The following is a 26,181-nucleotide window of genomic DNA, read 5'->3' on the forward strand; positions in this document are numbered from 1 at the left end:
GAGTCGAGGAATCAGGGGCAGCATTCACATCAGCCCTTATATCTTCGGGAACAACCACGCCGGGTCTCCTCATCAAGATTCGCCCCGCCCGAATAGCCTTGTCCATGGCTCTGTCGCGCTGGGCTCTGAGAGTAACAGAAGTTTCTTCGGCAACCTTGGCAGCCAGTCGAGCAGTTTCTAACTCCTGGACAATGGATTTCTTGGAAGCTCGGAGTTCTTTGATGGTAGCATCCTTTGCTGATATCAACTGCTTGAGGCGGGTCACTTCATCCGCGGATTCCTGCAGCTTACAGCGTTGATTGTCCAACTCTTCCATTGTAAAGCGGTGACTCCTCTCCAAGATGGTCAGCGAGTTGCTAGAATCACGATACAATCTGTCAAGACTGTCACGAGAAGCAGCAAGGATACGCTTTTCTTCCTGCGAGAAAAAGTCAATTCCCTCAAAAACCAAGCAAGTAATAGGAACACAGCAAGGCAAAGGCACAGTTTTGTAGATCACCTTTTCAGAATTGAGTTGAGCATGGAGAGAAGAACTCAGTGCATTGGCGTCATCCAAGGCAGCGGAGACCTGACCCAGTTCAGTTTGACTCTGAGAGTACTTCTCCTCAAAGTCAGCACACCGCTAGACCAATTCAGCCTGATCTCGGGAATGTTTTTCCTCAAGAGTCGAAATCTGCCGAGTCATTCCTAGCAAGAGATAATCAAACAAAAAGGGGTCAGAATGTAAAGCAGTCCACAGTGAAGGCAAAGAGAAGCAAAAAAGCACTAACCAGCATTGGTTGCCTCCAATTCAGAGACGCGATGTCGAAGTGAGACTGGATTCCAACATGCAAGAGACGAAGCCACTTCTGGGACGGAAGCACCCTGTAATCTCAGCTGGCTAGCCATCCCATCCACCAAAGCCTGATGAGGAGAACAGATGAGTGTAAAGACAACAGTTCATGCAATGTAAAAGTCAAGCTAAAATACATCACGGTACCTGGAGATTGGAAAAGAACGAAGGAATCCCCAAATCAGGAGAGATAAGTTGATAATCAGGCGTAAGGCCACCACCCGAAGCAGCTTGCAACGAACCAGCAGGAATCAGCTCGGTGCCTTCAACAGAGCCAAATACTCGGTCAGCGGGGACGCTGCCCTCTAAAGCGACTCCCTGGTCCAAGGTTTGGGCTACCACCATACAGCCAGAGTGTGGAGGAGATCCCGCATGAACGTCCATGGAAGTACAGGAGGGAGACCCCACTCTGGCACCCTCGAGGGCAGGGTCATAGTTTGCACTGCCCACTTGAGCCGGATCATCCCCGGCAGCACCCTCGGGGGCTGGGCAGTGGCTTACACTCCGAGTCAAGTCATCCCCGACGACATCCTCGGGGGCTGGGCATGTGTCAACACCATCCTTGGAGTCCAAGTTCTCTGCAGTAGCCACCTCTAAGGTTGACGGGCCCTCAGCTACTTCCATAGGACCAGGACGATCCAAGTCAGTCTCCCGACCCTCGAGATCACGCTCTAAGGTCGACGAGGCACGGGATGACCTCAATCCAGCATCAGGCACGTCAACGCAAACCTCCATTGCACCATCATCCACCGGTTCCGATAACAAATCCTCTGGGACCATATCCTCAAGAGTCTGATCAAAGTTGGCCAGGGACAGTTCCTGCAAACCAATGAGGGCAGACAAAGCAGGAGAGGGAACTCCACTACTTTCGCCGCTCGCGATGAGCTGTCGACTGTTTTTCCGAGTCAAAGGAATTTCATCTTCTTCCTCCTCATCATCCACATTGGCAACACAAGCAGCACCCCCATTGGGATCAGCAACAGATGGAGCACCCACATTAGGATCAGCAACGGATTGGGTACACCCATTGGGGTCGGCATCAGTAAATCCAGTTGCAGGCACTTCTTCAGTAGCAGGAACCGAGGTACCAGCGTCCCGATCCAAACTGGATACTCGCCGGAGGCGTCTTCTTTTCTTCTTCTGCTCATCAGTAGAAGGATCAGGCTAATTGGCTCGACAAGGGCGCCTCGGGCGAGTACTGACAGGCTTCTGAGTATCCAAAGTTGTATCAGCCTCTGGGAGGGGCGCCACTACCAACGCCCCAACAGGAGCAGCGTCGGAAGAATCCTTAGCCAGCAAATCAAGCATAGCACTTATCTCTGCATCACTAGGGTTCAAGGGCACCTCAAAATGGACCTGTCGTTCATCATCAGGAATCTCCCCAAGCGAAGCAACCAAGGCACTAACTTCATCAGCAGAGGGTCGCACTCTAAGGCCCAAACTGCCATCAGTGACAGGTGGATTCGACACAAAAAGGGTGAAGGCTTTAGGAGGAGGCAGGTTCCAGGCCGAGTATGCCACTGGAGCACCAACATTTGACACTTTGCCCCTAAGGATCATCTCTAGTCGGCTCACCAAGTCTGCAGAGGGAATTCTTCTGTTGGTAACCCGAGTTGAGTCGGCTAGCCCTCTATACAGATAAGCTGGGTATGCCCTGTCTTTCAATGGCTGAATATTTTTGAAAACAAAATCAGTAACCACAGCTGCAGCGGTCAGACCCCTCTCTTTCAGCAGTCCAACTTCAGCTAGCAACACACCGGCCTCAGCTACCTCCTGATCTGTGGGAGACTCGGTCCAGCTTGGGGTGCGAACGTCCGGCTGTCTTCCCGACCGGGAGGGGAGAGAATTCCCATAATTCTCAACTATGAACCACTCCAAGCGCCATCCCTTGATACTGTCCTTGAGAGGGATCTCGAGATATTCAGTCTTCCTCCCGCGGCGCATCTCCAAGCTGGCACCCCCAAACAACTAAGGTTGTCCCCCGGCCATCCCAGGGCGACAATGATACAAGTATTTCCACAGACCGAAATGCGGCAGCACGCCAAGAAAGGCCTCACATAAATGAACAAAAATGGAGATTTGCAGGATTGAATTGGGGTTCAAATGGGTCAAGTTAAGATGGTAGAAATCAAGGAGGCCGCGGAAAAAGGGAGAAATGGGAAGGCCAAGGCCGCGGAGAAGGAAAGGGGCGTAAACAACGGACTCATGGGTATCCTCAGTCGGAATAGTAAACCCATGGCAAATCCGCCAAGAACAGAGTTCCCGCGGAGGAAGAACCCCGATGGATACGAGGTGGAGAAGTTCAGGCTCAGAAATGACGGACATGTGGTTACCTGCGAAAGGCAACTGGCTGTTGGGGTCGATTGGAGGAATCACCACAGCAGATGAACTCGAGGTCTTCCTCTTGGGCGCCATCTCGATTCAACCAGCGAGCGGAGTGGGAGGCGAATAGCAGAGAGGATTCGGAAGCGAGAAAGCAAGAACTAGGGCATGGAAAGCAAAGGCGGCTAAAAGCGCAGCACTTATGGGATATTCTCGAGCCAGATACCGTTTCAAAAAGTGCCCAGTCAGCACCCGGCGGTTATTTCTAAAACCCCAGCGTGCCACGTGGTCACCCGGTAGTTATCTCCAGAACCCCGGTGCGCCACCTCATCACTCGGCTATCATCCTTAAAGTGGCTCGCGCGGCCTGCTATCACTCGGCATTGCCTCCAAAACACCGATTTCGTGTTCAGTCGCTCGGCATTACCTCTAAAAAATGCTGACGTCGCCCTTCAGTCGCTCGGCATTACCTCTAAAATGCTGATGTTGCTTCCCAATCACTCGGCGTTGCCTCTAAAACGTTGATATAGCGTTCAGTTGCTCGGCATTGCCTCCAAAACGCCGATGTCGCCCTCTAGTCGCTCGGCGTTACCTCTAAAACGCTGATACCGTGTTCAGTCGCTCGACATTACCTCTAAAATGCTGACGTCGCTTTCCAATCACTCGGCGTTGCCTCTAAAACGCTGATATAGTGTTCAGTTGCTCGGCGTTGCCTCCAAAACGCCGACGTCGCCCTTCAGTCGCTCGGTGTTACCTATAAAAACGCTGACGTCGCCCTCTGAGATTGTCTCAAGTCGCCCGGCAGTTATCTCTAAAACTCCGATATTGTGTTCGGTCACTCGGCAGTTACCTCTAAAGCGCCGACACCGTCTACAAGTTACTCGGCAGCTATTTCTAAAAGCATCAGTTTGATGCCCGAGTGATGCACTTACTGTCTCAAAGGAATCAGCTTCACAAACGAGCAGGACAATCATAAAGGAGAAGCCAACATCATTTTTTCATTAGAAGGAAGATAACATACTTACAAATCAACTCTTTATGAGTTGATACTTCCCTACTACTACTACATTACATTACTACTACTACTACTACATTACACTATACTACTCTACACTACTACTACATTATTCTAACTACACTATACTAATATCTAAAAGACCAGTGGCATCTAGCCACTGGCCCTGTTGCTGCCGCCGCCGCTGCCGCCCCTGTTGCTGCCGCCGCCGCTGCCGCCCCTGGTGTTGCCCCTGCTGCTGCCGCCCCGGTTGCTGCCCCTGCTGCCGCCGCCGTCGCCGTCCCTGCCGCTGCCGTCACCGTCCTTGCTGTCGCCGCTGTCGCCCCTGCCGCTGCCGTCACCGTCGTCGTCGTCGTCGTCCTCGTCCTCGCCGCCGCCGTCCGAGTCCTCCTCATCCGAGGAGTACTCCGACTCATCCGAGCCCTCGAGCCCGGAGCGCTCGACGGCCCGGATGTACGTCCAGACCTCTGCCGCAAGCCCCTGGAAGTCGTCTGAGTCATCAGACGACTCACGCAGGGGGATGGGAGCCAGAGACCCCTCAGACTCAGAGGAGAACTCCTTCTCTGAGTACTCCGAGTCACCAAACTCCTCCGATGGAGGAGTTGGCTCACGCTTGCGCTTGTTGTTCTTGCCCATGGTGGAAGCAGAAGGGAGAGAAGAAAGGGAAGCAACAGAGAACAATGAGAGATGTGAAAAAGCCAGAGAGACAACGACGTTATTTATAAGAGGAGAAGGCAACCGCTCACCTCCAACCGCGGTCACTGAACAGTCGCAAAGCATTCAATAAGCACTTCAACCCGTCTGAAGACACGTCAGGCGGCTGACGCCGTTTAATGCAACACAACACCCATTGGGACTCCAGTTAACAGCGCGGAGGATATGATTACACTCGCCGTCACATCACATTACTACTCAGAAGCAGCCGGCTAAAACACTCAGCGTACCAAGCCGTCCCTTACCCACACCCATTGGGGGGGGGACGCCCAGGAATTATCAGTATATTTTTCAAAACGGTCACATCTGTGTAGGGCACGCAGTGAATACCTCAAGACAAAAATGAGATATCAGTAAGGATCAGATGAAAGCCAAATATAGCCAGTGAAGTACAAAATATGGCCGACAGAAGCGACGTGAAGACTAGACAGAGAACATCCATCAAACGTCCAATCAGTCGCAGATCAAATAAATTGCACTACCTAGCAAGATATGGATGGATTGCGAACTCGGCTGCTAAAGACAAAATATATGCTGACCTCTGAAGCAAAATATTGATGACATAATGCTGACCTCCAAAGCATAATGCGAATAGCTTCGTGCCAATTTCTACAAACAGAAAGGATAATTTTCAGCAAAGAGACACAAAAGAAAGACCTTCAAATGGATTATCCTCAAAAATCCATTTGAAGGTCGGGGGCTACACCCATTGGGTGCACCTCTGGTGCACCCCATGGATTATCATTCCAAGCCAAGATAAGGCCGACTTCTAAGGCGTGAGATAAGATTAAAAGGCCAGCCCTCAACCAAAACGCAGGAGCACAAATGGAAATAATTTCTGGGGAAGACCTTCGAGTAGATTACTTTCTAAAATCTACTCGAAGCTCGGGGGCTACACCCATTGGGTGCACCTCCGGTGCACCCAATGAAGTTCAGAATCCTACAAATTGAAATGCCGACCTCTAAGGCACAAGCGTGAAACAAGGCTTCGGTCTACGAGTGATCAAAGTAGGAGAAGACAACAAGAAGTCATTTTCTTCAAATCACCTGCAAGCTGGACCTAGGATCTTTGGGCTGATTACCTCTAAATTAACCCAAAGATCGGGGGCTTGTGGGGGATAGATATCCCCCGGGTCCACTAAAAGAGTAAAAGACCTCACGAAAGGCCCAAGGGCCCAATAAATCGTAAGGTCATTCTTTCGTGGGCCTAGGGAGAGACAACCAGCAAAGCAGATCGACATGAAGCCGGATTGGTGCAAACCCGGATGACCCACAACGTCGAGCGAGCGACCACAACAGAGATCCGACTTTCCCACGCTGGAGCCCCCATGCAACGGAGCCATGCGAGGATAAGTCGGCAAAACTACAGGGAGATAAACTCAAACAGTTCACTATCTTTTAGCTACACGTTGTTATCATATCCACATGTATTGCCCCACGGTCGAATATATAAGGCCTAGGGGGCACCCCTTCAGAACGATCGACCCTATTACTTAGCCACCCACATCAACTCTCTGCATTCTCTAGTTCAGAGAGCTCTCTTGTAACCTTGTCCACCAAGCATACTCACCAGGACGTAGGGTGTTACGCATCTCTAAGCGGCCCAAACCTGTAAACCTTGTCCACTGTCCCTCGTGCAATCGACACGAACCATTTTGCTACAGTCGTCGATACCGTCCTACTCCTAAAAAACACCCTGAGGGGCAACCCCGGGTGTGCGGTCGGACCCAAAACACCGACAAACTCTAAACATAAGATTTTGGATACGACTAATGATGATATGCACCTACTTGTCATTTTGTTGACAACATTTGAAACAAATGATTTTGGATACGACCAATTATGCTACACACTTGTTTTTAATGCATATTTCTTTAGTATGTTTTTTTGCACTCACTCTATGATATGATCATTTCTCACCCTTATAGATGGTATGCAGAGACTTTGATATCATGTTTAAAGTTGTTGAATCAGACAAAAAATAAGGAAACATGTTTGATTCCTTATTTTTACACATCTGTCGGTTCTAAGAATATCCACGACACCCACAATTAAAGTCAAGTCAACCATAGATGCAATAATGGACATGGTTAGGGACACTCATTTTCCCTCTCCAACTTTCTTTCTCCCACCCTCCCACACTCTTTATCACTCATATTAATTCCATGCAACTAGAACACACACCATTAACAAGTAATAAGATTAGACATCCTCTTATTTGATCATAAGCATGCTGGTAACTAGTAATAAAATTAGTTGGAGCACATGCCTCATCATTGAAGGAAAAAAATAAATGAAATTAGGAGTTGTTTTTGGTTGGGTGAAGTACTTGAAGAAGAAAGAGGAGACCATAAACGTGGTTATGGGTGGTATTCTTGTCTGATGATGGGTGATGCAAAATGCTTGGGGTCAGAATTGGAGAGGGGCGCGTTGATGTCTTGTTGTACCAAACAATTTTACAAGGCCCATACACCCTCGTTGGTCGTGTACAAAAATGGGGGAGCTCAGGATAGGAACTCATCATTGAAAAACTTTATGCTACGTGTATGTCCTCCTCTTATCACATTGCTATTAGGATGAAAACTAGCATGTAAGCTCTGTCTTGTCAAGACGTTACTACATTAGAGATATACAAAAGCCTCGGCTTGTCGTGTTGCACTTATAACATGGGGGCTAGTAGTGAACTTGACGTTTGGATATGACTAATGATGCTACACACTTGCTTGTCGTGTTGTTGTTGAAACTCAAAACAAATGATTCTAGATATGATTAATGATGTTACGTACATGCTTGTCGTGTTGTTGTTGAAACTCAGAACAGAGGAATTTGGGTATGACGAATGATGCCACACACCTACTTGTCGTGTTCTTGTCATAACTTGAAAGAGGATTTTGGATACAACTAATGATGTTGGACATATTATTATAGTGTTGTTGTCGAAAGTAGAAACCAAAGGTTTTTGGGTATGATTAATGCTACCACGCACTTTCTTGTCGTGTCGTTGTCGAGACTTGACACAAATGATTTCATGTATGACTAATGATGATGTGCACCTGCTTGTCATGTTGTTGTCAAAACTCAAAACAAAGAATTTTAGGTATGACTAATGACGTTACTTATATGCTTGTCGTGTTGTTGTTGAAACTAGGAACAAAGAAATTTGGGTAAGACGAATGATGCTACACACCTACTTGTTATAACTCAAAAGAGAGGATTTTGGATACGGCTGATGATGTTGCATACCTTCCTATAATGTTCTTGTCGAAAGTAGAAACCAAAGGTTTTTGTGTTTGATTAATGATGCCACACACTTGCTTGTCGTGTTGTTGTCGAGACTTGACACAAATGATTTCGAGTATGACTAATGACATCTACGTACATGTTTGTCGTGTTGTTGTCGAAACTAAAAACAGAGGATTTAGGCACGACTAATGACGTTACTTCTATGCTTGTCATGTTGTTGTCGAAGCCAGAAACGGAGAATTTTCCAGTATGACTAATGACATCTACGTACATGTTTGTCGTGTTGTTGTCGAAACTCAAAACGAAGGATTATATGCACGAATAATGACGTTACTCATATGCTTGTCGTGTTGTTGTCGAGACCAGAAATAGAGAATTTCCCGGTATGGCTAATGATATCTAAGTACATGTTTGTCGTGTTGTTGTCGAAACTCAAACCAGAGGACTTTAGGCACGACTAATGATGTTACTTCTATGTTTGTCGTGTTGTTGTCGAGACCAGAAACCGAGAATTTTCCGGTATGACTAATGATATCTACTTATATGTTTGTCGTGTTGTTGTCGAAACTCAAAACAGAGGATTTTAGGCACGACCAATGACATTACTTCTATGCTTGTCATGTTGTTGTCAAAGCCAGAAACGGAGAATTTTATGATATGACTAATGATATCTACGTACACGTTTGTCGTGTTGTTGTCGAAACTCAAACCAGAGGACTTTAGACACGACTAATGATGTAACTTCTATGTTTGTCGTGTTGTTGTCGAGACTAGAAACGGAGAATTTCCGGTATGACTAATGACATCTACGTACATGTTTGTCGTGTTGTCGTCGAAACTCAAAATAGAGAATTTTAGGCACGACTAATGACGTTACTTCTATCCTTGTCGTGTTGTTGTCGAGATAAAAAACGGAGAATTTTCCAGTTTAACTAATGACATCTACGTACATGTTTGTCGTGTTGTTGTCGAGACCAGAAACGGAGAATTTCCGGTATGACTAATGGCATCTACGTACATGTTTGTCGGGTTGTGTCGTCGAAAGTCAAAACAAAGGATTTTAGGCACGACTAATGACGTTACTTCTATGATTGTCGTGTTGTTGTCGAGAACAAAAAACGGAGAATTTTTCGGTATGACTGATGGTATATACGTACATGTTTGTCGCTCGAAACCAGAAATGGAGGCTTAAGGGCACGACTAATGATTCTACTCATCTACTCGAAACCAGAATTTACCGTGCTGTACAGAGTATCTAGTCGGTGACTTTGCCATAGTTAAACCCTCTAGCGATCTATATTCATGCTCGCTCATTTTGGCGACGAAACGAGGAGGAAGCCTGCTCGCGCTACAACAAGCACCGAAGTATCTCTATCTCTAAGATATTATATCTCTAGATAGTATAAATATAATATCTGCCAAAATACCTTCTAATAATCAATGCGATCAAATCTTTTTTGATTCAAAAATAAATGATTTCCATGCTATAAAACGGGGGCACCAGCGGGCCTCAGGGCACCACCACCAAACACAAGAGAAGTAAAACCAAGTGTCAGTCTCTGACTCCCCCTCCCCCCCGGTTCCTCACTTTCTCCTGTGCCGTGGTCTTGACAGTCCGGGCCCACTCTCGAGTCTCCGACCGCATTGAACTCTGTAAGGAATACATAACTCAAATCCCATCGCTTCCATGTCGTTGGTTGCAAGTGGTGGAGCTTTGGGACATGTTTGAAATTTAGGGTTTCTTCATTAGGATTATTAGTTTGTGAATTGTGATCCTTCCTTTTTCGCTGAAGTGGTATCCCCAGTCTTGTTTCAGTTAATGTGCATTTTTTAGAAAAAAAAAGCAGGGGTAAAACTCTATTTTTTTAATAAAAATGATTCACTCCTGGAACCAGTTTCGGACGCTCCTCCCCACCGCTATCGCCGCTGATGGTGGGGCCTGAGAGAACCTCGGCCCTCCTCCGGCGCCGCCAAATTCCGGTGAAGTCTCCATAGGTTCGTGCCGGAGGTTCGATTTTGCTGGACCCCATTTGGATCCTGACCTCCGGCATTGTGCCATTCTCGGAGTAGGGGGAGGCTCGCTCGCTCTTCCTGTTTTTGACTGGTGTCTCGTCCATGGGTGGGGTCCTGCAGGTGTGTACTGTATTAATCATTTAATCGGCGCCAGAGCGACTGGGCGCCGCGCTGCTGCGACTGCGACTACGCGGGCATGGCGGGGAAGGAGGCGGCGGAGAGCAGCAGGGCCAGGAGGCGCATGGATCTGAACCTGTACGTGGGCCTCCCGCCGCTGTCGCCGCCTCGACTCTGGCTCGACACCTCGGCGCCTTCCCGAACGACGTGGGTGTCCCACTCGGGTCCCGGTGCCGCGCTGGACGCTCCAAGGACACGCGAGCCCGAGGAACCGCTCGCCCCGGCGGCGGCGGCGGCGGCGGCCTACTCGCCGTCGAACGCGCTCTTCGCCCCGGACCCGGAGGAGCACCCGGTGTTTGATCCCTTAGTGTACTCCTGGCTCGACGGCAGCGGTGAAGAGTACACCGATGCTCCTGCGCTGTCGGCGCCGGCTCCAACGCCGGTGGATGGTCATGGTGTCTCTGGGCCGCAGTTTCTGATGGCTGCCACTGGGCTGGACGGGGACGATCTTGCGGTACCAAGGCCTGTGCACCCTAGCCGGGTGGCGGCGGCTGCTGCTGCTGCTGGTGGACTGGAGATGGTCGGCACGAGCGTACTTGGGCAGTCCACTCAAGGTGCGACTGCAAGTGAAGCAGGGGAGCTCCGGTTCCTGAGGGCGATACGGATCAGCCAGCAGCACAACATCGTGAGGTCAGGACCAGCGAGCCACACTCAAGTGGCAGCTAGCACGGATGCGGGTAGCCTGGTCATGGCAATGCAACACACACAAAGCGCTTTCGAAGCAGCAGCAGATCCGGATGGCGGCGGCGACAAGGTGCGTGGAAGCGACGCCGCAGAGAAGGACGGGTCCTGTGACTGCAACTGCGACTCCAGCTTCGAGTGCAACATCTGCCTCGAGCGGGCCAAGCAGCCGGTGGTCACGTCCTGCGGCCACCTCTTCTGCTGGCCGTGCCTGTACCGGTGGCTGCACGCGCAGTCGCCCTTCTGCGACTGCCCCGTCTGCAAGGGCGAGGTGTTGCTAACGAGCATCACACCGATCTACGGGAGAGGCGGCGACGAAGAAGGGGACTCCGGCTCCTCCGCCGTCCCCGACCTGCCGCCCAGGCCGCAAGCGAACCGGAGGGACAGCCTGAGGCAGCAGCTGCAGACGGCGACGGACGCCAGAGGGATCGCCGCGGTGCTGAGGGAGATGATCCAGAACCAGGGCATCGTGACCTCGGTTCCCGCAGGCCGGCAACGGGCTGGTAGCGCTCGGAGGCAGCGAAGGCAGGGTAGCAACGCGTCGCGCTCCGCGGTGGTGAACGCGGGCAATGCTGCCCCTGAGGGCAGCGATCCGATCCAGCCGCCACACTCCAATGGCGGCAACGGTGAGCAGGTTGTTCATGCAGCTCCTCAACAACCACCACCGGCTGTTGTGCTGGGCGAGCCTGGGCCAAGTAGGCGGTCGAGGCATTCGGAGTCCGCAGCCATAAGAAGGACAAGGAGGAGGCCACAGCAGTAGGGAGCAGAGTGTTGGCACTCCCTTCAGTAAGAAAAAAAGAGAGCTACAGATCATGCATCAAAATGTTAGTTATCACCATGATTAACATCTCATGGTTAATAATATACTAGGAATGTAGTACATGCCATCGCTCGTTTGCCAGGCAAAACGAGTCGAAATGTCAGTCCCAGTCCCAGCATGTTGGGAATATATTTTCTGATTGAGCCTCTGTTTCTGTTCTGATATGCCATTATAACTTATCTGATGTCGCTATTCCCGAGTTTCCAACATAGTTACATTACTTCATCATTGTAAGCGTGTCCTGTTAGCAAACTATTCTAGCGTAGAAACACTATACTGACTTCTGCTTGGGTCTCTGTTTCTGCTCCAATTGCTAATGTCGCTGTGACTGAGCAGCACAAGAGTAACCATACCAAAAAAAAAACCATGTTGCCTTGTTATGCCACTGGCTATTTATTAGCACATAAAATTGCCACAACCGGTGTCAGGCTCAAAAAAGAGAAAAGGGCTCCTAATTTCAGCAGAACCTTTCATGCAGCACTCACACCTATAATCAGCCCAAAAGAGATTTATATGGCAGATGGAGTTGATCAAATCAGTGGGGCATTTTCCATTCGTATGCCATTTGCCAACCTGAACATTCAGAAACACTGCACCCACCACACAGCCTCATGATAATGCTGATGGCATTCTTTGTGACCCACTAGCTGTTCACATTTTCTTACGGAAAACCATCTCACTACTGGAGAACAAGAACAGCTTGGTGCAGAATTATTTATAAAGCAAGCAGATGTAGAAGGTCCACAAGATCAAACTACAAGCTCTAAAAGAGCAACAGAAGTTCAAAGAAAAAAAACACGATGTTGTACCCGGATGAGCACTTAACCAGTATGTAGACTTCTAACCTGAATCCCAATGTAGTTAAACTAATTGATGAGGTAGAAAAAAAAAAGTTGGAGCCTTCTCCACGGAAATTTCCAGGTTCCTTTATCCTCGCAGCTGAACAGTATCTGCTCAAGAAACAAGCTCAACAGCAAAGGGAATTGTCAAGCTCAACGGCAAATTATTTGGTATGGTTGGCAAGTTCACATCATCGGTGAAATTTGCTTTGTGTTGGTTCCGATTCCATTCACTACCCTTCCGCGTGGATGATTTGAGCATATTTGATTTGTGTATAGGCAAAAGGCAGAATGGAGTTCTGTTCAGTTCTGCAACCAGAGAATAGCACTTGTGTTTATTCAGCTTGGTTCTGGCAAAGCTTGTGTGGAGGATGCTTCTACTGTTTTCTCATAAGTATAGCTAGCAGCCTAGCACCTTAGAAGTGTCGCAGGAGCAAGGATCTGCAAAGACTTACCAGTAGCAACACAATTAAATATTCACCATTTCTATCACCTCTTTGTGGCATGATAAAAGACAATTGGCCTCCTTTATTGTTTGGGTGCCTGTATTCCATCTTTTGTACTTGAAATGAAATGCAGCATTGGAGGACAAATATTATACCAATATTAAATTGAACTAGTTGATATACCTTCTGCATGAGAAAAAGGAACATTTCCAAAATTCGGAATGCACAAGAATTGTATATCTTGCAGTTCTAAAATTGTTTATGATAGAAAAGATAGCTGCATATCTCCAATTGATTAGTGCGGAAGTTGGGATTACTGTGCAAAAAAAATTTGATTGCCAGAATGCAACACGCTGTCCACAGTATCTCTAATGGTTTTTGCATGACAAAATCCAGCAGTGGTTTACTGGTTTTCCTTCAAAGCAACAACACACATAGAGCATTAGATCTTGAATTGTTCAATCAGTCTGAGAAGGCTATATGTCTCAGCGTCAGGCATTGCCCCTCTCAAAATCATTGTCCTCGACAAATCCGGCTCATAAACTTTTGCCTTCACATAAGCTTTCAGGAGGGTGTTATACACAAAGGAATTCAGAGAATATTTGGATTCATTCAGTTCACTGTACAGTCTCTTTGCATTTTCCAAGTCTCCAATTTCTGCAAAGTTCTCAAGCAACAGATGTGTGGTCTCCAACCATGGTGTTGAACTCCTCACCTTTTTAGTGACGACTTCCTTCTTTCCCATATCTATTGTGTTCAAAGCTTCTTTAACAAGACCTGATTTCAAGCAACCCAATGCTAAGTGGCGATAAGTAATAGCATTAGGCTGGCATCCATTTGCTCTCATTTCCTTGAATACAGATGATGCTTTATCGACAACACCGTGCCTGCAGTAAACTGATAACATAGAATTAAACTGTTCTGTAAGGCTTAACTTCTTTGTTGATTTTATATGGATCCATATCTTTTCTGCCTGGTCAATGGAGCCAACCTTTCCAAATGCTTCGATTGCTAGTGTGAAGCTTTTGGATCGAATATGAGGGAGGTCTTGCATGATCTCCCATGTCCTCTTTAGCTCCTTTTCCTTCCCAAGGTATCCATACAGGATAAGAAGAATTTCCAGCGTGGACCAATTAGTACCTGTCATGGAATTCTCAATGGCTTCTACATATGTATGGCAAACAGTATATAGCCTTGCAACAGCATGTGCAATGGCTAGAATGCCATAAGTGATCTCATTGGGCTCAATCTTTGCTCTTTTCATACCATTGAACACCCTGGCTAGCCCATCAATGTTGTGCTCATTGGCTTGTATTTTCAATAGGATGTTGTAGGTTGACGTGTGAGGGACCACACGATCAGCTTTCATCTGGGAAAGGATCTTGGATATAGTTTTCCTGCGACCGGGTGATGAGTGAAGGATGATCAGGCGGTTGTAAACATACGGCGAGATCGGCAGGGACAATTCTCTCATCTTCCTCATGTAAGCGTATGAATGCTTAATGTGATTCAGATCTAAAGCAGCCATGACAAGGTTGTTGTAGAGGAGCTCTTTCCGGCATTCCTGAGGCACGCGAAGGAAGAGGCTTTCGGCTTCAGAAATGCCATGGACTTTAGCTGTGAACTCCAGCAGATACGAGTAATCAAGCTCACTCAGCTTGTAGGGCCTCTCTCTCACGATCCATTCCATGACCTATGGGAAGGAAAAGAAAAAAAATCACATCCGGAGCAAATACTAGAAGGTAGGGAGATCTTATGTATAAATTAGTTACCAACTACTCCCACATTGTTCAAGCACAAATGAAGACTACCTAGTTCCACGGTGATGAGCTAACTAAGAAGTGAATTACCACCATTCAAATAAGCTTTCCACCACATCGTGAACAAGTACAGAAATCAGCAGAACACCTGGAAATTTCATGTCACTGCTCACTCAGCTCGCGCCAATCACCAAAGACAGAGAAAGTCTCGGCTGGGAATGCCATGAACGAGCAGAGGCGAAGTGGGGGGAAAGGGGAACCTGCAGGGCGGTGCGGTGTAGGCGGTGTCGTCGGAGGCGGTTGATGGCGTGGAATACGTGGCCACGGTGCACGGCGCGGCCGTCTGCCATCCAGCCCCGCATGGCCGCGCCGACCGACGCCGCCCGCTCCACCCGCCGCGCCAGGGAGCCCTCCTCCCCCGGCTCGTCGCGGAGCCCCTCCGCTCCAGCAGGAGGAGGCGCAGTGGTGTTGCTTCCGGAGCTGGTGAAGAATCCGGCGGCGTGGACGGGGAACGGCGGCCGCCGGTGCCGGAGCAGCACTCGCCACAACAGCATCGCGGCTTCGCAGATAGGCGGAGGGCGGAGGCCCCAGTACGGCAGGGTGGGGGCACCTGTCTCACTCACCTAACGCTGAGCGCCGGAGTCGTGGCCCAACTTCTATCGGTCGAGCCCATCAGCCCAAGTGCTCAACACAATTATCATGTCTGTGTACTGTCCTTAGATATATCATCACATATATTTATATATTATACATTAACTGATTTGTTCTTTAAAATCTATAGACCTGATAGCTATTTTTAGATAGATCTTGATTACTTGGCGCATTTTGAATCAATTAATTATATTAAGGTGCTCCTGTTTTGATCATCTCGTCACCCTAATTGTTCTCGTTGTCGTGGTGTACTGGTGTTATGATCTTGGCTAGTTTCTACTCGTGGTAAGGTAGAAAAACCCACAATTTCTATTGCTCAATCTACTGTGCTTGCTCTTTAGGATGCTCCTCATCTCTAGATATGTGTTCGTTTAATATATCTCTACTCATAATACAACGATGGTTGTGAGGTTTGATCAGTTGGATAGAGTAAAACCAGAGCCATGCCCACGAGTATGGATTGGGCCAAGCCACACAAGTGACATTTTGTTTGTTTGTGGTCAGTGCCACGGGGAGTAGTGGTATTTAGTGTGCTCTTGTGTTAGTGGTTCTCTCTCATGATGGACCAAGACGTTAGGCCCTCATCCAGGAGTCGATGATGGTGACATGAAGCCTTAGCCTCCTAGACAGGACAAGGGCAAGGTAGTGGAGCAGATGTGTCACAAGAATAAGAGCACCCCGACAGACATACACAATAGGTTATTAAGGTTGTAGCAACAACAAAGGCCTCAAAAGTGTGAAGGCAACAATGGTTATCTTAGGATTAGTGGCTCTAGATGGCACTCTACTCAACCACTTTGTTGGTCTTCTCGTAGGCGCACATTCGTTTACTCGATAGAGCCTCAGCTGCAGCTAGAGCCTGACTTAGGCAACAGTTTGCATCATAGAGCATGGTATGACCTAGAGGAGAGCAGGTCATGTTGTAAAGGCAGAGGAGAGTATGTTGTCCCACCTGCAGAGGCAGAGGAGAGCAAGCCGCACTATAGAGCACAAGATGACCTAGAGGTCCCACCTACAAAGGAGGGGGGGTCTACCACCTCACCATGTCGACCTCCATGGCACTTCAGCTAGCATAGTCAAGCCATATTGTCTTGCCTCATTTGACAAATGGTTCCCCAAGAAGCAGGATGTCAAGGCAGGTGACAACTTTTACACTACTTTTTAGGCCTATTTCTTCAAGACCTTTGAGTCAAAACAGATAGCATTATGTTCTCACAAGTTCTTGAAATTGGGTTTCTTGATAGCTGCATCTAGTTTATAGGAGACACAACAACACATTGAGTACATGCCTGTCTTAGAGGTTCTTGTGACACTAGTAGGGCTTTACTTGGAGGTGTGTGTTAGGGTTTTCTACTCTACCATTTGGATTGATGAAAACTCTCTTGTGGGTTTTGGTGGTTTGAATGACAACCCAAGTAAAGGACTAACATGTGTGCTAAGTGTTGAACAGGTGCTTAATGCAAATCTTATAGGGTTCATCACAAGTGAACAAGTGTGATGGTCCAAAGACTAGAATTTCTATAGATAATAGACATCACAAGTAAGATGGACATTGTTTAAGTGACATTGGGTGTGCATAACTCGGAGACAACTGATCAATCCAAGGATGGAGGCAAGAAGAGCTTCGAGGTACCGAGTGCACGGGAGAAGGTCAAAGAGGTCGAGGAACCCAAAGCCAGGGGTGAAGAAGAAGACTTGAAAAGTCAAGGTTGATCGAGTTGAGAAGAGATATGGTGCATCGAGGATCATGACTTAAGAAAATGACTTGTAACTAATGAGGTAATATTATGGTTATGTGGTGTAAGTCACAAGACTCAAGATGAAGCTCAAGAATTGAACAAGGTCACTAGAAGGAATAGTAGTAACAAAGCCAGTACCCAGAGGAGCCCGATAGAGCTAAGTTCACTTTGATCTTTAGTTTGGGTTGTTCCTATGTTTGGATATATTCTATGTGACCTTTGTAGGGTGTTGGAGCTCATATATGTCAATCTAGAACAAGTCAAGTTGACTTGACGGTTTAGAGTCCAACATCGACCTCAAACAGGCCAAAATGGGTAAAACAATGAAAAAGGTTAAGTATGCAAGGTTTGAGTGTTCGACTATGTTGCATACACCTCTTACTACAAGTGTGGTGCTTTGGTTTGCTCTCTAATTCTTTCTGTAAAGAAAGTGCCATTCTAAGCTCTACTTGAGGAGAAACAGAAAAGTTGGGAGAAGAACAGGAAAGAGGTAAGTTTCTATGACTAAGTCAATTGGATTATACTCTAAATGTGTTTGTTTAAGTCTCAGGAAAATCCTCCCAAAAGTTGAAGTCAAATGGAGAAAGAATGGAGGAAAAAGCACTCATTGTGCTGTTGGCTGGTGCACAACACAGTGAATAGTAAATGTCCGGTGCACAGGACAGTAAATAGTAACTGCCTGGTGCACATGACAGTGAATAGTAACATGTCCGGTGTACAGGTCAGTGAATAGTAACTTGTCTGGTGTACATGTCAGTGAATAGTAACATGTTTGGTGCACATAGGGCAGTGAATAGTAACATGTCCGGTGCACATTCAGTGAATAATAACATGTCCGGTGCACCAACGGCTAGCCCTTTTAGAGAAGGAAACTACCAATCAGATGCACCCGCAGACAGGGAAGGCCGGGAGCTTCCAAATGAAGCTCCAAGAGCTACTAGGCCCCCTGGGACTATAAAAGGGACCCCTATGCGCCTCCAACAAGTATACAAGAGCAGCCAATGTGACACCCCAGGTGTCTATTTCGTGTTATGTCGGGAGATTTATCCTAATCTCGGATGCTCAGTGAAAATTTCTATTTCTCGATCACATCTATCTCCATTTATCAAGTTACTCTTGAATGTTTCACCAAATTTGGAATTATTCGATCTCAAAAACATCCAAATTTGGAGCCTGTTAAAACTTTTATTTCTCGGAGCAAATGCAAATTCGAAAGTCAATATCGTCTCGCAACTCCCGTCCAGACTCATTTATTCAGACTCTCGATAGTTGTTATGTTATCCAATCAGTGTCCGAATCCGCTTTCTCGACAGTCGGTCTACGTCCAAATACTTAATCCGAATCCGCATTCTCCCGCAGCATCTATTTGTGTCAGACTCTAATTAATTTTGATGCAAATCAGCTTGTTATCTTTATATCATAATTCCTCTCTATCTATCAAGCGTATTCTAAAGAATTCTAGAAGTTTAAAGCAAATACTCACATGAAAAGATAAATCCTATACATGCTTGAAACTGCTCGTCTAAACAAATGCAAATTTTGAAATTCAACAAAACCTTGTCATCTTGCTCAAACAACTCTATATCAACTCTACAACAAAAGTTATTAAGGGTTCATATAGAGAAAATGCCAAGAAACTGTTAAGAAAATAGTCCGGTTGCCTTAAAAATATAATTGGGAGCTTTATAATGATACTATCTTGACCAAAGTGAAACTTTTATTTATATTCAAGATATAAGATTTGACCTCTAAATTTTTTTTGTAGAACCTGTGTTATACAACAAATTTTATATTTAAACTAAGCCTTATTCAATCTCTAAGAATCACAAACAGTGCCATCAAGACAGAATAAAAATCTGATTTCAGGATTCGAATTCTTCTAAGTCTGAAATAAGTGTCGTTCGGGTCGACGTCTCGTATTCCCAAATTTTTGTTGAACAACTCAAGTTTCACCAAATATAAAAGTTGTTAATAACTAATAGAGGCACAACATATTAAAAGATGACATTCATCCGATTCCGTTTGACATGCTTTGACATTCAGTTTTCACAAGTTTCCACTGATTTCTGACCCACTGACAAACCAATTTTCGTGGGTCTATAACTCTCTAACCAGTGCCCGAATTGCCTCAAGTGTTGTACAAAAATTGTAGAGTGTAGATCAAGGAAGATATTTTGTGCAGCAACCGAGATCCGAATCCAAGCAGAAGATGCCAAAAACGGGCAGCCAAAGTCGCTCAGAACCACACAAGCAGCGCTCGCCCACACACTATCGTCTGCTTTTGTGCAAACCTGGCCACCGTCGCCCATGGTCAGTAGTTGTCGCCGCCCTCTGGCCAATGCCTGCCTTGTTAAGCTAGCCAGTAGCTGCTCCAGCCGCGGTCTTTAAAATGGACAACGTCCCTCCTGCACGCGCTCGCCCCCTGCTCCATTTGTATCAGGCGGCTCCTCCCATGGCGCCCTTGCAAGCTCCCCTCCAGACCGGTTCCTTGCTTTCCCTCGAATCCCAGCAGCGAGTAGGCGTCGTCCCCATGGCGGGAGCTCCTTTCTCCCCACGCTCCAGTACCTCGCCGTGGGATCCCCCTCTCCTCCCTGCTCTGGCATCGACACGGCCAGGGACACGACCAGCGGCAGCCTCCTACTGTTCACGTGAGAAATCAAGGAAGAAGACTCCCCCTGTCCATGACATGTGGGCCCAAGGCCAAAGTAATGGTGCTTCAAATTCCAGATTTCGTAATATCTTCTAAAATTCATATCTCGAGTTTTAGAGCTCCTAAAATCGTGAAATTTGTTTTGTTGCCTTCCTTATACAATGCTCTAACTATTGGATCTATAAGTTGGCATGTTTTAGAGGTAGAGGAGTAGACTCCTCACACCGGGTAAGTCTAGCTGAGTATTAGTATACACTGGGTAAGTCCACTGATTTCTGACCCACTGACAAACCAATTTTCGTGGGTCTATAACTCTCTAACCAGTGCCTGAATTACCTCAAATGTTGTACAAAAATTGTAGAGTGTAGATCAAGGAAGATATTTTGTGCAGCAACCGAGATCCGAATACATGCTTGAAACTGCTCGCAGCTGATGAGACTACTTGATCTATTGTATTGCATTGAGTAAAAAGTGGAAATGAGATACTGGCAAAAGATGTTGATTGATATAATGTTTGATACCATGTATGAATAGATAGGTTTTCATCTAGTCTAAAATTATTATTCTAGAACTTGAAAAATCTAAAACTTGATTTTAGACTCAGCTAGTGCTTTTGGCAAACCAAACTCCTCAGCCAAATAGCTGCATGTCTAGAGGTAGAGGAGTAGACTCCTCACACCGGGTAAGTCTAGCTGAGTATTAGTATACTCAGCCTTGCTTGTGGCATAATTTTTGCAGGTACCTCCTTGATTTGGTTGATGGTGTGACTTGGCCTTCATCCCTGCCACCGGGATAGACGGTCGAGTGGGTTACTACTTCCGCAGGAGAGGACCAGGAGGAGTAGCGTGGCCAGGCTTCACCATGTTACTCGGTTTTTCTCCATTAGTTATTTCCGCTGCACTAAAAATACTGTTACTGCTTTTGAAACTCCGATAATGTAATCAATATTGATACTTATTAAATTTGTGGTATTATGCTTTATTGTATTTCTCTGTGCCTCACCTTCGAGTGAGCTAGTGGTATTCGATCCTGGATAAGTGGCTTTATCGGACTAGATCCGAGGGACTGACGGGTTATTCCGATTTAAGTGTGTTGATGCCTTTAAGGGTGCGACTTGGGCACTTCAGCTAGAATGATTCGGGCGGTTCCGCCACAGCCAACAAGTCCTTACATCATTTGGATCAATTCTTTCTCTCCCTCTCTTGTGTATCTCTCTAGTTTGTGTAGAGGCAAAGTTATAAGCCTTTAGAGAGAGGGGAAGTGTTGTTGAGAGCTAGAGCAAAATCTTGAGTGCATTGTTACTCTGCCGGAGTGCTGTCGAGAAGATTGTAAGCAACCACGACATCGTTGTAACTGATATCAACATAGTGGAAGGCTCTATCTGTCGCACTGACAGATCTGAGCAAACAAATGAAGGAGTTGAAATAGACTCCAAGCTAAGGTGTGGCTAACTCCAACGAGGACTAGGCCAACATTTTAGGCTTCACCGAACCTCAGGATAAATCCCTATGTCTGTGTACTCTACTCTATGTTGTGTGTTGTTTCTCTGTCTTATTTGCTTTTTATACTTGCACTTCAATACTTATTCATGGTACAAGATGTCTTTGAAGTGTAGGGTATTTTAAGACATGAACATCAATTCCGCTGCAACCTACTCGAAGGGTATTTCATTCCACTGCGATCCAGTCTTCGAGTAGAGTTAGAATTTTCAGCTTTTAAGTGTTAATTTTTATTCACCTATTCACCCCCCTCTAGGAGACATCTAGATCATGTTCCCGGACAAAGGGAACTTTCAATTGACCGTTACCACGAGTTCAAACAAATTATGTTCAAAGGGGAGTTTTTATATGCTTTTGACTCGAGAGATTTTGGATACTTTTAACTTTGTTCAGTTAGAGACTAGGATCCATAGTTTGTGCTATGGTACAATAGACCCCTGAGATAGCCTCATGGAAGAGTGCGTCCTCTAGCAACTCATGTGATAGCTCTGTTCCACCCACTGATCGGATTCGAGTTCCATTGTACTCTAGACGATTTGACTACAGTTGGTCAGGTCTTGAACATGGCGATAAGGAGCACTCTACTTCCTGAGGCCAACTTTGCTAGGGTGTCTACCAACATACAACAGTGGTTGTTTGGTGCTCTTGTACCTCACACTGTCTTTGACATAGCAGACTTTCTACTGTGTGAGATTGAGGATGTGATCTCTGACGGTTTCCATGGTAGATGTTAGCTTCCCTACACTCACACATGTTCATGAAAAAAAATGATTCAACACCAGAGACACAGTTGCACCCGTTAGGTATCCTTTGAGACACATTTGCACCCGTTAGGTATCCTTTGAGCACTTTTGACTTTACAAACCTACTCATGCTGGTGGCGCTCGACGTGGTAGCAGGGTTCTCATAAAGGTTTGTAGAGGCTTATCAGTTGAGGAGAGAGAGAGGAGGAGGAGTAGGATGAGGCTATTCTTCAGGTTGAGCACAAGGACTTAGCACACTTGTTAGGTGAGGACCTTCCTTCTAGTGATAGCTCCGATAAGGACTTCAAAGTTCCTACACCTCCACTGCCTCCTAGAGCACACAACACAGAGGCTGGGGGCTTAGACTAAGGCAATGCATAGGCTGGTAGCTCCGGTTTTGTAGCAGACTCCTCTTGAGATCAGTGGATACAGGAGATGTTTAGGCGCTAGCAATAGCCCAAAGTGATAGCTAGAGGCCTAGGTAGCAGCACATGAGTAGATGATAGCCTTGATCTCTAGACTCAGCTCATCATGGCCAGTTCTAGGCACAACTAGCTTAGGAGAGACAAACTACACAATTCTTACTCCAACGCCTCCTTGGTTCCTTCTATGTAGCAGGCTCCAATTGCTCCACTCCAAACACTTGTAGTTCTAGCGTCCAATGAACTTCTTGGATAGGATGGTTTCATTTAACAACAATTTGTGTCTCCGTTAAAGAAGTCCCCACATGCCTTCACTAGACCAGATTGGGATGTGCCACAGGGTTTAGCTAGCTTGTCTTAGTCTACTCTAGTAGCTTCTCTAGGACAGACAAAGTATGTTTTGGCTTCCATGTCAACAGCTATCGATTCTCATAGTCTCTCGGCTACTTTCAATGAGGTCATAGGATTCCCTACTCCATTTGTGACAACTAAGACACCTCTGATAGCTTCAGGAGCTCTAGAGATTGTACCTTCTTCAGCAGCATCATCCAAGCAGTAGATCCCACCGAGTCTGCATCCTCTAGCTAGTTTATTTTCAATGGGTAGCTACTAAAATTGAGGAGAATAAGATGATAGTAGAGACTAACGATGATAGTTCCACTTGGCTTAGCGTACTTCCTAGCATGTGACTACCTCTCTAGACAACTCTTAGATTTTGTTGTTTGACTCCAAAGGGGAAGAAGAGAATATGCGAGATAGGGGAGAGCTAGTGGGAGGAATTTGGATCTTTTTTGTGCTCTCTCATGCATCACATTAACATTATGCATTGTATTTATGTTTATTTACTTGCTAGCTTGTACCTTATGATACTTTGTGACATTTATGTGCTCTCTTTTACCATGTACCATGTCATGTATGTTGCTCGTTTTTCGTGCTTCCATTACATTCTATGTCAAACGAGTACTTTGTTTTGTAGCATGCTTATTTCATGTACTTTGTGTAGGTGATGTGGGTTTAGCTCGCATGACCTCACCCTAACCCCTGTAAGACAGAGGTGGAAGTTTTCCAATATACTAAAAGCTAACTTGTGTATTTTGGTCAACAAAAATCCAATCCAACATCTAGGTACCCGTATTTTTAATGGAAGAAAACATTTTCGCTCACCTCTAAAAACACAAGAATTCGTGATTTCTGACTAAAATTTCGAACCATGCCTTTTCCTATAGGAACTAGAGTCCTCTATTTTTTACCTGCAAGAACCCTTCAATCCAAACGAGCCCTAGAAATGGTCATAAAAGGTGTAACATCTCACAATAGAACTATAATCATTCATGATACATATGGAAAGTGATAGCATAACCTCTCATGTGGATATGGTAAGAAATGGACCAGATGATACAAGCATATTTACTGGTGCAAAAGATGATACTCAAGTGATATTTTCCTGATGCCCCCTGGGCATACTTTCAAATGATAATGATCAATTTAGGACATACATATTCTTCCTCGGAAAAGCATAGTGATAGATAATAGGGGTCTAAGAGGGCAAGCCTCATGGTTAACATCTTTGCAGGAAATAACATCTTTGGTTGGTATTTTAAGAAAGCTATCTAGTCTTCTTAACCATATAAAGGTGATTCTACTTCATCAATTGTCGTGGGACAATACATTAGGTCGTGCTCAGCAGAGCATGCATATGGTTGTGTAAAACACTATTATGCACTATAGACTGCACTGTTTATAGAGTGAAGTTTGAAATAGGGAGTGGGATAGGGGGTGAGATAGGAAGGCTGCTGGACACAACCTTACATGACTAATGCACCGTCACAAAGTAAATCGTGATAGATATCAACACCTATATGCACAGAGAAATTAACACCAATTGTGAAAAAGGAACGAGGCACTAACTCTATGCATAATACCAATTAACTTAAGGGCTTGTTTGGTTTGTTGACTCACTTGTCACAGTTTGTCATGTCTAAGGTTAGACAGGTTTGACTAAGTTAGGCACGTGTTTGATTTGTAGCCGCGGTTGTGGCAAGATTTTTCTCTTGCTGTGTAGATATCACTTGTCCATGACTTGAAAAAGTGCAACAAGATTCACTTATATGTGGTACACTGTGGCGTAGAATTTGAACGTCTAACCTTAGGCAAGTGTGGTATAAAATATGTGACAATTTTTGGCACCTTACGTATACAACCAAGCAGACTCTAAATGTTGGTTTGCAACCTGCAAACAAGAAGCAATGCACCCTAAACACTCAGCATGATATCAGTTGGAATGCTTCGTCCAACTCTTTAATACCCCCGTCAATTTTGTTCCATTCAACCAAGTGTGAATCACCTTCTCTACTAACTAGTATCATAACAAATATTGTTTTGGGACGGAGGAAGTAATGCACAATGACCATTGATTTTATGGTTTTACTATTTGATTACGCACTTATGTGTTAGTGGTGTAAAATAAAATAAAAAACAAATTAATTAATCGACGAGTGAGCCCAACTTTTTTGCAATTTAGTCCTGAAAGGATCACGATGTCCAAGAGGGGGTGAATTAGGCTTTTCTAAAATTCTTATAAAAGATTAAAACCTAAACATGAGCCCAACTTCACCCAATCCACTAGCAAGAAGTAAAAGCTATGAAATAGAGAACAACCCTAAGTCATTATTGCAAATACTAGCAAAGCAAATACATAAAGTAAAATGCTCAAAGTAAATGTGAAAAGTAAAGTAGGGACAAGAAGACTCCTCCAATTTTTCCCGATGTATCGAAGAGTCGGCACTCTCCACTAATCCTCGTTGGAGCACCCATGGAAGGGTATCACTCCCCCTTGGTCCTTGTAAGAACCAAGTGCTCACTATGAGATGATCCTTTGCGTCGGAGACACAGTGGATCCCTCACGACCGCATACAACCATCGATTCGGGTCACCAACAAATCCTCCAGGGTGATCACCGAACTCTTATCGCCACCGAGCCGTCTAAGTGATGCCGATCACCAAGAGTAATAAGCCATAGACTTTCACATGACCAAGAGAACCCTACTACATGTGGTGTGTGCTCTAGGTGGCTCTCATGCGCACTAATGAGGTCCTGACATGAGAGTATGATTTTTCTAATCACCTCACTTGGCTTTGTAGACTTGCAATGATCTAGCAATGAATACTAGGTGGTTGGGGCAGTAAGATACTTAATATGGCTAGTAGAGGGGGTATAAATACACCCACCAACCAAAACTAGTCGTTGCACAGCTCTGCTGCGCATGGGCACACCGGATAGTCTGGTGCGCCAACTATGCACTCCCAACGACTAGTTTTGACAACTAGCCATTGCTCTGGAGATGCACCGAACAATGCACAGTACCTGCTCGGTGCACACCGGATAGTCCGGTGGCGGCTAAAATCAACTGTTCGCAACTGTTTGCTCTCGGGTTTTCTTGATGTTGGGGTTAGATCTCGGGCGCTCTCAGGCCCGCTGTCTAGAGGACCACCGAACAATGTGGTGCACATTGTACAGTCCGGTGCACATCGGACAGTCTGGTGCACATCGGACAGTCCGGTGCCCCTAGGTCAGCAACCATTTCCTTTTCTTTTGGTTTTTCTAAACCATTTTAGA

General features: G+C 46.0%; 2 protein-coding genes across 8 annotated transcripts; one reads left to right on the top strand and one right to left on the bottom strand.

Moving 5' to 3' along the window:
• The first annotated feature begins 9,625 nt into the window (after positions 1 to 9,625).
• On the top strand, positions 9,626 to 12,044 carry LOC100194220 (putative RING/U-box superfamily protein). 3 transcript variants are annotated; one of them, XM_035962932.1, is made up of 3 exons: positions 9,626 to 9,778; positions 10,021 to 10,120; positions 10,259 to 12,044. In XM_035962932.1, the coding sequence occupies exon 3, from the start codon at positions 10,335 to 10,337 to the stop codon at positions 11,754 to 11,756; it is 1,422 nt and encodes a 473-aa protein (XP_035818825.1). In that variant the 5' UTR covers positions 9,626 to 9,778; positions 10,021 to 10,120; positions 10,259 to 10,334; the 3' UTR covers positions 11,757 to 12,044. The 3 variants fall into 3 exon arrangements, with proteins under 3 accessions (XP_035818825.1, NP_001132733.1, XP_023156884.1); NM_001139261.1 differs by lacking the exon at positions 10,021 to 10,120 and having other exon boundaries at positions 9,655 to 9,778; positions 10,259 to 11,994; XM_023301116.2 differs by lacking the exon at positions 9,626 to 9,778 and having other exon boundaries at positions 10,025 to 10,105.
• Positions 12,045 to 12,499: 455 nt separating this feature from the next.
• On the bottom strand, positions 12,500 to 15,537 carry LOC103641252 (pentatricopeptide repeat-containing protein, mitochondrial-like). 5 transcript variants are annotated; one of them, XR_004853176.1, is made up of 4 exons: positions 15,122 to 15,496; positions 14,952 to 15,009; positions 13,285 to 14,794; positions 12,500 to 13,198 (listed from the first exon to the last, which is right to left on the bottom strand). XR_004853176.1 is itself a non-coding variant. In XM_008664616.3 (3 exons), exons 2-3 carry the CDS (start codon positions 14,955 to 14,957, stop codon positions 13,544 to 13,546), a joined length of 1,257 nt encoding a protein of 418 aa, XP_008662838.1. In that variant the 5' UTR covers positions 14,958 to 15,009; positions 15,122 to 15,496; the 3' UTR covers positions 12,500 to 13,543. The 5 variants fall into 5 exon arrangements, 3 of the variants coding, with proteins under 3 accessions (XP_008662838.1, XP_008662839.1, XP_008662837.1); XR_004853175.1 differs by lacking the exon at positions 14,952 to 15,009 and having other exon boundaries at positions 15,122 to 15,531; XM_008664616.3 differs by having other exon boundaries at positions 12,500 to 14,794.
• Positions 15,538 to 26,181: the final 10,644 nt, after the last annotated feature.

The sequence above is a fragment of the Zea mays genome, chromosome 10 (assembly GCF_902167145.1).
Source record: "Zea mays cultivar B73 chromosome 10, Zm-B73-REFERENCE-NAM-5.0, whole genome shotgun sequence".
NCBI classification, from domain to species: domain Eukaryota; kingdom Viridiplantae; phylum Streptophyta; class Magnoliopsida; order Poales; family Poaceae; genus Zea; species Zea mays.